The sequence below is a fragment of the Haliaeetus leucocephalus genome, unplaced genomic scaffold (genome assembly GCF_000737465.1).
Source record: "Haliaeetus leucocephalus isolate CR32 unplaced genomic scaffold, Haliaeetus_leucocephalus-4.0 Scaffold228, whole genome shotgun sequence".
NCBI lineage: Eukaryota > Metazoa > Chordata > Aves > Accipitriformes > Accipitridae > Haliaeetus > Haliaeetus leucocephalus.
Genome location: NW_010972664.1, coordinates 8,761,431 through 8,777,534, shown reverse-complemented (window position 1 = coordinate 8,777,534; position 16,104 = coordinate 8,761,431). Strand labels below are relative to the sequence as shown.

General features: G+C 37.6%; 1 protein-coding gene across 5 annotated transcripts in view; it reads right to left on the bottom strand.

Annotated features, from left to right (window-relative positions):
* The window catches only part of POU2F1 (POU class 2 homeobox 1), a 94,426-nt gene that overhangs the window by 37,386 nt on the left and 40,936 nt on the right, over positions 1 to 16,104 (bottom strand). For 4 of the 5 annotated variants that reach the window (XR_774306.1, XM_010567263.1, XM_010567262.1 and 1 more), the window contains exons 3-6: positions 10,648 to 10,748; positions 7,624 to 7,677; positions 5,785 to 5,904; positions 3,883 to 4,062 (exon numbers count right to left, since the gene is read on the bottom strand). Coding sequence is in view for 4 of the 5 variants with exons in the window: in XM_010567263.1 (XP_010565565.1) it covers positions 3,883 to 4,062; positions 5,785 to 5,904; positions 7,624 to 7,677; positions 10,648 to 10,748 (455 nt within the window). In the remaining variant the exon portion in view is untranslated. The remainder of the gene's footprint in view (positions 1 to 3,882; positions 4,063 to 5,784; positions 5,905 to 7,623; positions 7,678 to 10,647; positions 10,749 to 16,104) is intronic. The other variant, XM_010567265.1, reaches the window with a different exon arrangement.

Below are 16,104 nucleotides of genomic sequence, written 5' to 3'. Positions count from 1 at the left end.
AGATAAAACTGCTCCATTTTTTTCCTGGGAACTGCGTGTTTCTTCTAACTTCATATCATAAAGTTACAATGGTCAGAATTGCTACTAAAAAATCTTACTTCTTGAGCCCAACATGACATGAACCTCCACTCACTTATTCATTGATTTTCAATGCTCTACTGGTAACATTTGCAGATTCAGCAGACCCTCCAGCACAGAGGGGCTTGTACTGAATTGGATGTGAGGACTAGATGCAGAGGAAGAAACAGAAATAGAAAGAGTAGGGCAAGCTGACTAAGGCTGTGAATGCTGGATAGAAGAAAGAGAAATGAAGAGAGGCTGAAGGATGAAAACAGAGGGAGATAAGAGAAAAAGTAGAAACACAAAATGAAGAGTTGGGAATAAATTTTTGAAGGAAAAAGTATGGACAGAAAAACAGATAGGTTGAGGACCTCCCCCACCAAAAGCAAATGAATGACACACACCCCCCCCCCAGAGGACCAATTAGATCTCAAATTATGTGAAGTACCACCACAGGAGATGGAGTTACGTACAAGAAAAAAATACAAAGAAACAGTGGCAATGTATTTGTAAGATCAAAGGATAGCTTTTTGTTTAAGACTATAGTATTCATAACACAGGGTACCCAGCTAAGACATAACAGCTCTTATCATCAGGCTCTTACACTTTAATATGAGAAAACTGTTTTTAAATTGAGGCCTCAGGGATAACTGGTATAAGCAATCTTATTCTGCGCATCTGCCTTGGCAAATGGTATCTTGGCTGAGTCTTGTTTAAATACAGAAATATAATTCTGTAATGCAGAATGGAAACGATACCTCCAAGGCTAATCACTCTTAAATAGCCCTACCAGCCCTTCAAATTCATTTGAAATCCAACTTTATTTCTACCTTGGGAAAGTTTTATTATTTAGTTAATTGTAGCATTACAATAAATCTCCCAAGAGCAACCATGCGAACAACCTCAACACTGTTTTCCTATACTGATCTTTTTTTTCCTCAATGGTAAAATCTGTGTAGTAGCACAAGCACATAGAAAGAGATGGAAAGACTTTTGAGAAAATGCATGTCTTCTGGTGCTGCCTAACAATTTAGAAAGATCAAAACAATCCAACTCCTACCTTGGCAGAATAATCTGCCAAATGCTATGTCTTGACGTGAGGAAGTTTTTCAGTTAAAAAAAAAAATTTAAAAAATCCAAAGTTCTAAATTCAATGCCATTACCTCTAGTTATGACTTCAGTACAAACTTAAGCATCTCTGTCATTTTGAGGTTTACATAATATAAACATCGATCATGGATCCTGAAAACAAGTAAAGTTTACAAGGAACTCCAAAACTTGGTGCAACTGTTTAGTGATAATTTAGCATCAGCCCAGCAGCAGCACTAACATCTTACCAAACTGCTGCGCAGATACCTTACATTAACTGCAGTGCACGTTAAAGAAGTCATGCTTGTGCAATTAGTTAATTAAAATAAATATGGTAATCCCCCTGCTGCAGAAACCTGCCAGTTAATCAATTATTCAAAAATCATCAATTAAAACAAACATTCAGCTATTTGTGTAATCAGCTATATGTTTACAATAGCAACACAAACAAAGCCGAGCACTGCTTATAAATCATTGTCAAGATGGACCAAAAAGCATCATGTTACCCACCTACAAACCTAGACAGAAGTTTTCCACTAAGTATCTCAAATTGTATCCAACACCTGCACAAATTATGCCCTGCACTTTCATCATAAGAACAAGCTAACAAGATTCAACCAAGCTACATTTATATATCAAAATAATCTATCCTAAAAGAAATGAATTATAAAGTCAAACATTTAATTAGGAATGCCAGAAAACAAGTGAAACTCCCCCCCCGTGCACATTATATACATTATATGGTGGCAACTACATGATCACATGCTATTTTTCATAGAGCCTTTAGCTCATTCACGTGCACAAACCAGACAATGCTCACTTCAGAAGCTCCTATTTGACGGCACATGCCTGATCTTTTCAACTCTTCTCAAACACTTCTCTGAAGATTTTGTAAGTTCTGGAGAAAAACCCAGTACTAAATTAGTAATTGTAAATGCTTCACGCATTTTCATAGCTTCCCACTGAAGTGGAAGAGCAGGATTAGCAACACCTCACACATGCACAACAATGCCTTCAAAAGTATCCACTAGTTTAGTGGAATATTTGAAAAATGTAAAGCCAGAAAATTCAAGGTACGGATTTTATTAATATGAAATTTTAATGCTCTGCACTTCAGTAAAGCAGACCTCGCTATCTTAAGCTGCACACCTGGAAGACAAGAGACACACACCTGTGGATCACTTCCATTTAGGTTAAAAGACTCTCATAGTATCAGATGGGAACTCTGTGACAGATGCATGGAGAGGTGTTAGAAGCTAACCATCAAGGACATTTTCTTGAAACCTGTCTGTATTATTTGCTACAGACAAAGGCTTAAAATTAAGAGATGGTGCTGGGAGTTAGGAGTTTCCTTGAATGCTACATCCTTGAGTCATCTCCAGATCATGACAGTGAAGTGGGATCCTTTGCTAAAAGAAGTATTAATATATGGTCACATGACTCATCACAGTACACCAAGAGGCCCAGCGTGATGGGTCTCTGGGCAATGTCAGTACTGGCCTTTTAAATGTGGGGTGGCATCACTCTGGCCTCTCTAAGGACAGCCAGAGAGGTCAGAACTTTTAGACAAACGCCACAGAAGTTTGCCACTTCAGCTAATAAAAAACTGATAGCACAACCAGGCTGTTATTCAGCTAGTGGACTAGCATGATAAAGGAATAGCACACTTCACCAATGGACTTCACAGATAATTGCAACATTTCCATTCTTTTACTTAATCAGCCCTCATCTTTACTTTTTAGACACTTCATCCCAGTTCAATGCAAGTGAAAATAGCCTGAATAGAAATTATCAAGACAGTCCTAAAGAACCTGCTCACTGTAAGAAGCAGCAACTCTGGAGACTACACACCCAACATACTTTGCACAGCTAGACTAATCAAACTGAAATATTACGTACTGAGAATCTTAATCTATGGAAAGATGGACCTCAGTGTCAGAAACACAATCACCTACTAGTAGTACTCAAGATGCCTATGCTGTACATTTGGTTACCCTTGTCCAGAATTCTAAGGAATTTCCACACTACATATGCTAAGCATAGAGTCAGTGGCGCTGCATTCTCCACATTGAATTAAGCCAATCCTGGAAGACCCAGGACGATCTTTGCTGCTCCTAGTAAGCAGAACTTCCTTGGCAAGCAGTTCTTCAGAACCAAGAATTAACAGATCTTTAGCAGCAGACCATAAAACTGGACAGATTCTGACACCAGACTCATTCTGGCAAGCTTTTCTCTAGACACACAAGAGTGCCCATTCTTTGTCACCAAACTCTGAGCATTAAGCACCAAGCCAAAATAGCACATAAATGCGTCAAGTCAAACTGCCTTTGTTCAGCTCTATCATTTTGCTGTTGGGATCTAACAAGCATCCTTTGTGATGCGAAGGTATCCCTTCCCATCCATACAGGTCTTGACAAGTTTAATTTCTATGGGCATCTTTCTATACCCCTTTTTGTCCTTTCTGAAGCTAACCACAAGGAGGAGAATGCAGAAAATACAGCATCTGGTCAGATTCTGGACCAAACTCAGAAGACCAGTGGAACTGATGAGCAGCTGTTATACATTCTTTGCTAAAACTATCAACTTCAACCTCAACAGCTAAGGATGCATGAGGAAAGACTAAGAGTACCCAAGGACTCTAGAAACTCACTGAATAAGGCATAAAAATATTATTTGAATGATGCAATTAGTCAAACCTCTTTATTTTCCACCCTCTCAAGCCTCAAGGCTCACCTGTGCAATCTGTATTGGCTGAGATAGAGGGATCTGCGTCATCGGCGTTGCAGCAGAGGCCGAGATGGTGGCACCAGCAGCGCTGTGCTGCTGACTGGCTGAATGCTGCACTGCAGCTGCCAGCAACTGTGCCTGCGCCTGTTGTAGCAATAACTGTTGCTGGGCTGGCGTCAACGTGAGCTATAAATAATTAGAAAACACAGCCATTAATAATGGAAAGAGCCACTTCAGCTACAAAGTCATTAGCTAGCTCATTACTAGTTATATTCCAGACATTCCTAGAACTATTACTACAGTTCAGCCATTAACTAGCCAATGACTCTGGCCTTAACTAAGGACAGCTGGCTACTCAACACAGTGTAGGAACCAACCTACTGCAGACCTGACATAAACCAAACCACACGGACGCAAACTTTGCACTTACTGGAACCTACAGAACCTAACTTTACTCCTAAGTTTTCTTCACAACTCTACCAGGAGGTTCAGGAAAAAGGTAATTAAGTAGCAAGTAAAAGAAAAGAATCAGTATTGCCAGGATTTGAAAGGAAATTTACACCCAGCAGAACAGCAAGTGATTAGCCAGATGAATGAGAAGCAGGAATGCTGGCTATGGCTACTGAACAAACTGATAACACCCCAGCTGCTTCACATTAGCATGAATCCCTGCCATATTCCATCATTTCCATTATGCCCTAAGATATAAGTAAAGAACATGAGCTCCATTTGTTTCTCTCCAAGTCTCCCCATCTGCTTTTTTTTTTTTAATAGAATAGAGTTGGCAAGTTTACATCCCTTCCCTTTCCCAAACACACATTATCTCTGTGAAACAGGTGGCAGCAGTCTCTCCTTTACATGTAAATGAATCTTGATGCCCATATTTACTACAATCCATATCTGCATAGGCCTGGAGTTTTGAATGTTTCACTACTGCAGACGATCATAAATTAAAACAAATATTTTTTGAGAATGAGAAAAATAATAAAATATGCTGGGTTTTAATAACATAACAGTCTCACTTTTAAAAACTTTCAAATTTAGTTAACTCAAAACTAAATAGGATGTTTATTTACACACTAGCATATGAGAAGATTTAACAATTGAACGTGAAATTAAGACATCGTTTCATTCAAGTGGAGACACGATCTAACCTAATACTTCAAATCATAAATACATTGTTGGAGCAACTGCCCTAAATCCCTTATTAACATGCAAACTCTTAAAACTGCGAAGCTGATTACATGGAAGCAAACTCTTTAACCAAACCGGCCCATTCACAAAACTTGCTTTTTTTTAAATGACTGAAAGCATTTACAACAATTCAGAAACACCAGTAATCCTAAAACAACAGTTATTCCACAATTACTCCCAAAGCCTTGCAATTAAAAACCTCAAAATTGGTAGGTTAAAACAGAAGAGTTGAATAGGCTTAAGGCAAGCACTAATATATTTACTTTAAAAGAAATGTGTTTGAGAAGAGGAAGAATTAGTGTCAGCAGTTCCCATCATTTTTGCTCTTCACCCAGCTATCTGGTAAGATTTAGTCTCATGCTCCCATGTCTCATTTTAATCTTGGAAAAAAAGAAAAAAAATTCCTTTTTGTGACATCAGTGAGTTTCTTATTTGTACACACAGCAGGTTTTAATTTCACTGCAGAGTCAAGACAAATACTAAGAACAGAGAGAAATAATATTTTTTTAAGCAAATAATTTGCAACAAAAACCAAAGATTAAAGTCCACTTTTTTTATAGAAAGGTATTTTCTGTCCCTTCTTTCACTCAAATTTCTTCCTATTTTAAAGGAAATTACAATAACCTTCACTGACAGTCCTATGAGGACTGCTGTAGATACTGCCATCGTTTGCCGGACAGGAGGCTTACTGCAGTATACTTGGGTACATCTTACCCCAGTGATCTGTCCTCCGGCCAGCATGAGCTGGGTCTGGGGTATGGCCGCCTGCACTGAAGGCTGCTGGGAAGGCTGGCTTGGCTGCTGAGAGTCCCCAGATTCTTCATTAGATTTAGACTAGTCAAAAAAAAAAACAAAAAAAACCAAACAAACAAAAAAAAAAAAACAAAAACCAAAACCAACTCTTTATAGTGTAAAACAGATGTTAATGTAGAACACTGCTATCTCAACACTGCACAATAAAAATCTTTCATCTGCATACAAAAAGCCCTTGGGTTTCTTTTAAGAGTGTATTTAAGCAATGGGTCTATGTGCCGACTGCCTCAGCTATGATTGCTCAAACATGTCTGTAGGTAATGCAGTATAAACAAAACAAAAAGTCTCTCAGGTCTTTTGTAACTCTGACATTATTTTCAGGTCTCATTTCATTTTACACAATTCAGCTGAAGCTGATGCTACATTTCACCATAAAGAAAGAAAAGGTTGTTAAAATTATTCATTGCCTAAAATCCTGAACAATGGAACAAGGAAAAGGAGACTGTGTTTCCATTTTTATATCTGCATCCTGCACCTCTAAGTCATCGTACTGTGGGCTTATACGGAACTGGTTTGAGAAATCCTCACAGGTTTTCTCTATCTACCTACAGCAAAAACATAATATATACAGTGCTTTTAAATAATCGAAGTTTAGCATTTATTTAACTGCATTTTTAAAATGCAATTTTATTTTAAAAGGTTTGTGGGTTTTTTATTTTTTTGTGGTTTTGGTTTTTGTTTTGTTTTGTTTTTGTTTTTTTTTTAAACAGAAGAAATTGTGAAGACATGAGGGAGGAAATGCAAGTGCATGAAGAGAGGGAGAGAGTTTTATGATAATTAAAACTGGTTATGCAGAACATTAAAATTCTGCATAGATTTGCATATTTTCTACCACCTGTTTTGGGGACTGCAGAGCAGGCTAATTAACATAAAGGCTCTGATTAATTCTGCCAGTCATTGAGCGATAATTACAGCGCAGGACTGTAAACATTCTGCACTGGAGATACAGCCTGTTTGCCAACATCTCTCTCAGGGATGGAAGTTTACCATGGCAACCAAGGCAATTTTCTGCCTCCTTCCTCTTAGAAAGGAAGGTCACTACACCTCCTCTTCTTTCCAAATTGTTATTATGTATAAGTGGGTCCACATTCTATTGCATTTCATGTAATGCACTACCTACATTCTTTAATAACAAGCAATATGGAAACCAGTTTTCAATAAAACTGCATCCCTTGCCCCTTTAATATAGTACTGAGATGAAGTGGCACATTAACTGATACACTGAGGTGTTCAGCATCATAAAAAAGTTTGAAAGCTTTGTTGTCTCATGTACATTATTAAACAACAATTACTCTGACTTATTTTGAAATGACTATGTGTTATTTACACAAGCAATCTACACTAGCCACATTACATAGTTAATGTTACATCATACTCCTATATTCAGCTACCAGAAGTAAGGACAAATTGCAAAGTAATAGTTGCTATGTTTAAAATAAGTGAATAAATGGAAGAACATGAAATATTCCTGGAGTTTTATAGTTTTCATAATACAAAACCTGACAAATTCAGTATAAAGTTACACTCACTGCATGTTTTACACAACTCCAGCTTCTGAACGCTTACAATCCTGAACCTGATTTACAATTGTGAAACTATTATTCCTTCATACCTTTCACTTGCAAGACCAGGCAGAATGAAAAAAGAGTAACATATCGTAGGTTAAAAACTATCTCTAATGGGACCATAATGCTGTTTAGAATGAGAGAAGGACAAGCAGCAGAGGGAAACTGTCTTTACCTGTACATTTAAGGACTGAGCAGCAGCCTGTAAACTTGTTCCAGCGAGCTGGACCTACAACACAGTGTAAAAATGGAAATGAAATAATGTAGAATCCACAGAAAACTTTAACAATGTAAAAAGAACAACCTCCCCATCTGCACCCCAACAAAAACTCCCCCAAGAAAAATGCATGCCCCTCTAACACCTGAATCAGTGAAAGAGGGGTTATGCTCCAGGCTGAAAAAAAATCTGTAAGACCCTTCCACAGTGTTATTTGTCTACCTCTTGCTGAACGCATTCCTGCCTAGGGATCTAGATATTATCATGAAATTGAGTTGAAACAGAGCATTTTGGGGTGGACAGACTAACTATTCCTATTCCTGTTAAAAAAAAATCCAGGCTTCAAGGGAGGGCGTTATGGTCTACTCATGATCATCCTTCTAATATTTCAGAATGGGTCTTACCCCAAATATGTACACTGCATTCACTGCTTCCTTATACGACAGAGGAGCAATCACCTGCATAGCACAAAACCCACAGCATAAACACTCTTCCTCAAGTCAACCCATTCAAGTATTTGTAGTTCTCAGCCACTGAAAAGAAGATCTCAATACAGAGGACTGAAGACACTTTACAAAGGCTGTATTGATTCAGGTATACTCAAAACTTGAATTCAATGTTTGCGATTAACAGATCCAAAGAAGTTCTTGTGGGTTAGGAGTGAAGAAAAATTGATGCTTCAGAAAGTGAGATTTTTAAAGTGTCATTTTATCTCTAATAAGGATTTTCTCTGTACAACACATGTTAAATTTTCATTTACTGATAATCGTTTCAATCAGTCTCACCTTGTTTCTACCACCACTCCTACTATAAAGAAGGAATGCTATATAATTAATTACTAACACTTTGAAAGGTCAGAGTTACAGCCTGTAGTGAATTTCATCGCCAGCCATGTTTGAAAACCACTGCTCATTTGAAAACCAGGCAATACATAAGGATACAATACAGCAAAACAAAATGTAGCACTCTTGCCTCTATAAAAAGATGTTCCCACATAATATACATCACAAAAGAGAGTCCACATATCTGCAAGCACAGGAAGGAGAGTTTTAATCTTAACTGCGGTACATGAAATTTATAACTGAATATTTGAACAGGCAACCCTTAAGAGTCAACTCGGAAATATTTCCTACTGCTCTAGATGAAGGTACTAGACTTACTAAGTATGTTCTACATCTAAGCAAACACTCCCAGAAAAGCCTTTCCTCATCACAAGCAAAATATAATTTGACACAGTTGATGTAATCTGAGCTTTTAACATGAATTAACAGCAGAGAATAATCTAAACAATAATAGCCTGCCAGCCAAAAAATATACTCAGTAATAATACTTTAAAAATATAATAACAACAACAACAACAATAGTAACAACACATAAAAGACTATAATGTATATCACTCAGGTACAGCCAGCATATTCTCTTTGAATGCAATTTGAACACCCTTTCCACCACATTGTCTTCCACCACAAACATTTTCTAATTAGAAATTAAACTGTTCCTGAATGTTGCCTACAACCTAGTATTTTGTATTAGTCTGGAGGAAAGCACTGTGTGTTAAGGCTGAATAACACCCCACTAACAGCCGCACTACAAGAGGACAGTTTGACAATAGATTCCCACACACCTGCAGGTGCATAAAAGAATAGCTGAGATTTTCCTTTTGAACTAGAGTTTCAAGAAATGAATCACACTTTATCAAATATGAAGTTATAAAGATCCTGACAACTGTTTAAATAAATACATTTCCAAAGCAAGATAAAGCACTGTGCTAAATACAATTACTGTCCTGGGTCAATCTATATAACAAAACGAAGACTAAAACAAACACACAAAATTCTTCAGAACAGCTGTATCTGTCTCCGTGTTAAACACATACTGACAACCCATGAAAACTAGTCAGCTTCTCTCCACATAAAGGCAGCATACAACAGCCTATTGGTTCAGCAAATTCAAACACAGGCACTCCCTAGGTCCCATATAACCCAATCTACTCGGAAAATTGTAATTATGTGACAAGATGTGTGGAATGTTCCATACAATAAAATGGCAGTTCAGAGCTCTTAAAAGAGGGCATAAAAGCTTCAGTATGTCAATTATACCACAATAACTGTGCAACCTCAGACCTCAAACATTCAAGGTCAGCCAATTAGGTACAGTATTTTAAAGTTTAAACTTGGTACTGAGGAAGGGAAAGAAATTAGGACATTTGTTTTCATACATCAAGTGTGAACACATAAAAAACGACAAAAAAATGTCCTTTTCACTTCTCTTTACCTAGGAATGCCCCATTTTGCTTCAGCCTACATGTGAAGTTCAGCTTTGATTCCCTAAACACAGCTGCAGCAGAACAGAGGGATAGTAGTAGAAGCCTGAATATCATCTGACAAACAGGTCCTTGAAACAACTTTAAAAAAAAAAAATTAAAACACTCATAAACCATATATGCTTAGTAAGTACAATCACTTTATATTTCTAGTTAATGTGTAAGAGCTTGAAAGATTGAAGCATAGTGCTGACTACCATTTAACACCACTTCTGGTTTCTTAACTAGGTAGCAACAGTTTCAGAGCCTTGGCAGCTGTTGGGCCAATACAATCCTTTACCAAAAAGATTCAGTTTTACTTTGCCTTTCAATGTGGTATCTCCATTAAGGTTAAAAAAACCCAACAACCCAAACCCCAAACACAAACAAACAAAAAACCAAAACCAAAAAAGCTTTAGGCATTCTGAAGTCCCCCAAAAGGGCCTTTCTAGTTCCCCAAAACAGGTCTCACCCTATCTTGCTGTATTCTGCAGCCTAATGCAATGAACTGAGTGCCACAATAAGAACTTTTTACCATCCAAGCTGTTTAAGCATGTGGTCTACCCATATGTTCCTTTACAGGACTACCCATCATTTACAGAGAGAACATAGAACCTACAGGAGCAGTTGCATTCGTACCTGCCTGAGTCTCCCCTCCTTTAAAATGGGTCTTCTCTTACCTGATGAAGGTGCCCAAGGAAGGCCTGGGCCTGGGCTGTAGAGATTGCTCCTCCGACAGGCACCGGCTGCTTTTGAAAGTCCAGGCCATTTGTTTGCGTGCCTGGAGAAAGAGATATTAACAACTATTAGTTACTACTTTTATGAAATGGAATAAGAAATAGTATTGCTAAGTCTCCTATTATTCTCTCAATACTATGTAGCAGAAAAATACTCTGAGAGTAACAAGAATTTAAGTTTTTTACTGAAAGGGGGTGTGGGGAAGCAGTGTCACTTCCAGACTTTGGTAATACACCATTTGTCAGCTGAACAAAATCAACATCATATTTTCTTTAGCTTCTATCATCTTACCTACTCTATGTACACTATTACCCCATTATTCTCTACCATGGTTTGAGAACCAAATGGGTGCATGCTGCTATGGTTAAACTGTGTTTCCATTCTCCATGTACTCTCTATCCAGCAGCTGAAGACTATCTTCAAGTTCAGAAAGTACAAGAACAAGGTTCATATAAAGTCGCCTTTCATTAAAGACAGGTAAAATAATACTTGATGAAAACAGAAACACTGTATATATATAGCAGTTATGGGCCACAGTTTTACTCTTTTGATAAAAGATACCTCCACATTTCCATGAATATTTGCGCAGAGCTCTCATTACATAAGATAACTGCCTGGGCTTCCTTTTGCTCTCACCCAATTTCATATAACTAAAAAATGATTATTTTCCTACTTCCTACTTCTTTTTTTCCTTCTTCCTAAACATCTCGGAAGACATGAAAACCCCCAAACTATCCCAAAATAATCTGGTTGAGAGAAAAAAAAAAAGAAAAAAAAAAAAAAAAAAAACCAAATAAAAACACACAACATTTTTTCCACAAGAAACTACCACAGAATTCTCTTCTGCCAAGAGGAACTATAACTACAAACTTTTAAGAATCATTCTGTGGGGAGATGATAAAATCAACATTAGGGATTATCAACAACTGGTTTTGTATGTTGGGTATTACTACCTACAGTGGTTAATAACAAGAAGGGAGACTCTCTGAGTGTATCAGGCTGCGTGGAATTTCTAGAACAGATGATGCAATCTTTAAAATTGCATGACTGAAATGAAATATAACCAGCTTTAGACTTGCATGTTTACTCTTCAGATTTTGTTCAGTGCCTATGGACAGGTGTTCAACTAACTCCTCCTTCAAAATTCCTTCCATCATCTACATTTTTCACCATAAAAATCTAGATTATCTACTAAGCAAAAGAGAGTCACAGTTGTTAAACAACAACAGGGGTTTGCTATTCCTTAGAAACATCTGCAAAAACAAGCAGGCGTAAAATTTGATTAGTAAAATACACTATCCAATATTTTACATTGCTATTTTGACCTACAAACAGCTTAACACAGATAAAATTTTCAAAGATGGAGTCACTGTTTAATTAAATACAGATAGTCAAGCTTTCTAGCACCGATGTAAGGTATAGCTAAGGTGGCCCTTTGATGCATCTTTAGTGGAGGTGCTGAGAGCAGACCAACTCTTCCCCCACAAGTTTTTAATTCTATGCTTTGGCCCAGAGTTTACAGACTTAATAGACATATATGCAGCCAAAGATCCACAGACATGTTAAAAAAATTCAAATTTTAAACTACGTGAAATTATTTTGCTTAATGAGTCTATAATTCCAATCCAAAGTGAATGGAAGGACTATTACTGGTCTGAATTGATCTTGAATGAATGCAACTTGGTTGCATTTCTCCAAAGAAAGGTAGATGATAAGGCCTGCCAGAAAGGGCTAGAAGAATCTCATCTATTTTCATTCTTTCCAGTAAACTGCAGAATTCTCTCAACGCAGAAGGCCAAAGGGAGTGGGAAAATGATTGTATAAATATATAAAAATAATTCCTGACAAACTGCTACTGTAATTCTAAAGAAACAATCTACCACCTCCTCATTTAAGGAGATACTTCGAATCAGTTTTCAACCTGTGGTCAGGGACCCCCAAGTATGAAAAAAAAAATAAGATAAGAAAACCTACTGTAAGGCAGATATACCTCATTCCAGTTGAAAACTTGCAGGGGTCAAAAAATTTATCCATTTCTGAGAGGACTAATTGGAAGCCTCACCTTAAATAAATAGGTGAAGCTGTTCTAGAGAACTGTTTTCCAAAAAAAGCCTCAAATCATAATACCATATTAAAAGAGCACTGCTGTGCATGTGTGCAGAAGAAATGCTCCAGTTAGCGCTTCTGCTGACTCTTAATACGGAAATCTGAAATAAGCCTCCTCAGGTTAATAGTTTTGAATAAGGCAAGTTCCAAGACTGAGCTTAAAATCTCCATGGGTCCCAAAAAACAGTTTAGACAAGTACTGAGAGAAAACAACATTTTCCTTAAATTCAACCTTGAAGGACTCCAATACCTTCTCCCCATGCCTCCCAAAACCAAACTCAGGCAAAAAAAACCCAAACCATATGTGTTCACTCTCTGTTCTACTTGCATCTTAAGCTTCCTTTGGTATTTGGAAGGACAGTGTCCCTTCCCCTTTGGATGCAGCCTTAGTTTTGGAAGGAATGCTACCCAGGTTGCTTGCATTTATTACAGGATGCCTACATCTTTTGAAGAACAGCAGGGAAAATAAACTTTTGAGTCCAGCATATGAGAGGCCTTGCTCTCAAGGTGCTCATAAGGACATGACACCACTCCTGTGGAATTCAAGAAATCTGATAAGGAGACTGGAAAATGGAGCTGTCAGAAGGAGAAGGTCAGCACGTTGTAGGGACATAAAAGGACCAGTATGCCACTTCTGCTCAAGATAAGTTAAATGCAAAAACCCACAGTGATTAATAGACATGACAGATGCAATCACAAGTATTGTGATTTTAACATTCCCAAGTAATTATGTCTTTTCCATCTCCATCCCAGCTCCCATAACTGCTAGAGCTGATCTAACAGCTCACCAACACCAAAAAAACAGAAGTGGAAACTCTCCATCTCCCATCTCCTCTTTCTTCTTGGTTCCAGCTACATTGTCCCTGTCCTGCCCCTTCTGGTAGTTCACGGACACAGCAGTAAGCCAATTCACCTTTCTAAATGAGTAGAAAACTATTCATGTAAACTGTTTCCTTTTTCTTTTGGCCAAGTTAGTTTTCTGCCATTTATGTGAGATGAATTAACTTACCTCAGGGTCCTGCAAACAGCAGATAATGCAAAGCAGGGGAGGTCAGAGACATGGTAGTAGGGAAATGAGCCTCCCCTACTCCCACCAAGCAGTAGGATGAAATTTCACCCTTACAGCCCAAGTCCAATACAACTTAAGCACGTTTAAATTCTGGCATAAATTCAGCCATGTGGTTAGCTACTTCATGGAGTTGATTTGGATGAAGACTAATACTAAATGCAATTAATTTTCAGCCAAATCAAATCTTTGAACCATCTTACTCAGTGCCACTCCAGGGAAAGGAACAGAACACTAAGTACCAGGACACCCTGAACATGAATTAGTTTATGCTGCCTTGGAATTATACCTGCAGAGGGTAAAGGCATGACAAAATGGAGCACGCAAGATAACATTGCACCTGTAGTCTGGAGAAGAACATACTCTCAAAATCCAAGATCACAATCATCAGACTTCAGTACCAGTTTACAAACTGCATAAGGAAGGAAGAGGAGTGAGGAACTACAGGTCTGGGGAGATGTGAAGTAAGGTGCAAGAAATGACTCAGGAAGGGAAGACAAACAAGGAGAAGGAAGATTTCAAAACTAACTTGAGTAGGTATCTGCACTGTGCTCCGGGATCTTCCAGCACCAGCGGTACATTTCTCCATATCTCTCTCCACGTGCTTTGAGAGAGAGAGAGAGATCCCCAATACTCAGAAATTAGTAATGTGGACAAGGCATCAACAATAGGAAGTTTAGCATTGATATTTGCCCAGAATTTTAGCAGTTAAGGAACATTTCATGGCCCCTCTCCCACTTTCCTATAGACTTTCTTCTTATGGAAACGGGAAAATCAGTCCCTGGAAATGAAGCAATGCAAACAGGAATCCTTAGAACCCTTCCAAATGCTACATTTAAAAATTATCTTGCTGCTATGTCAATGTATGTCATAATACTACAGTTTCCATAGACATTATAACCTTGACTTTCATAGTACCGCATTCACACAGCTTTTAAAAAAGAATATGCATTAAACAAACAAACAAAATAGGTTGAGTTGTTTTGGAAAATTTTATGCTGCAACCTATAAAAAGGAAACCAAAAGGGCTGTTTACTGTAAGACACTCTTCTTTCATCTCTCTGTTTTCTCCAGTAGATACTAAGTAGATTGTCTACACACAACTGAAGGCTGGAAAAGATTTGTGTAATTCTGCAATATTGACCACCAGTTGATCAATTAATGTTCTTGTGAAAATAACCATCCAACCACTTTTGTACTCATAAAGACTTTTTTTGTTGTTGTTTTTAATTTGTCTGAAATATGGGTTGCTTTTTCAGATGCTTAAAAGGGAGTCCATTTAGCACAAAAATTTTAAAGTAAAAGTCTGTTTCAGGCATTTTACTGTGACCAATGTATTATTATGTTCCCTAAATAGTCAGTTAGAAATACAAAACCCTAATGTGTCAACTTCCATGAAACTTAGCTGTTAGCTCACAGAACTACTGATGTTAAGCCATCTTCACCAGTGGCAACAGTATTTCTTTTGCTGAGAACACTAGCTCTGCCAAATGTAAATTCCATGCCCTACAGTAATTTCTTTTAAAATTTTCAAGTTGCATCAGCTTACTACAGTTTAAAACAGGAATGACCCAAACAAACATCCACTGAGGTTCAGAAGATAGACTAGTAGTGTTTACACAGCAGACTCAAGTGATTTACAAATGTTACTGGAAAACAGACATTTACAGAAAGTTACAAAAATAAGAACTCTGAGTGTTTATAAAAGTCATCTTCATGCATTTTGCTTCAGAGCCTATGCTCCCCAATGGCACTTCCAGCTCCTTAGCATCCAAGCTGAAAGCTGACTTCTTTTCACTAAGTATGCACAGAGCCCAGAACCATAATCTAAGTACCCTGATCAGAAGCCTAAAATTACATTCCATGAGTATTCATTTCAGGGCTTAATATCTGCCAGTCGACTAATGCAACTGATGCTTGAGCCCCCAAAGAACGTCATAAACCACTGGAGGTAGTGATTAATAAGTTTATGAGCACTATATTTAAAAACAAAACAATGACTGCAGAACAAAGGGTCCTCAAAAATTCTAGATTATTTTAGTTTGCATTGCTTAAAAAGCCAGGAAACAAAACTGAAAGGAATGTTAGGAACATTTAAATTACAGAAGCAAAGTTTGCAAAAGGTCCAAACACCAGTAAGAGTCAAACTTTTGTAATAACTAACCTTAGTATTAGAGTATAAAAAAATACAGATGCTGTATTCCCTTTTGTAATGAAAGCACCTACA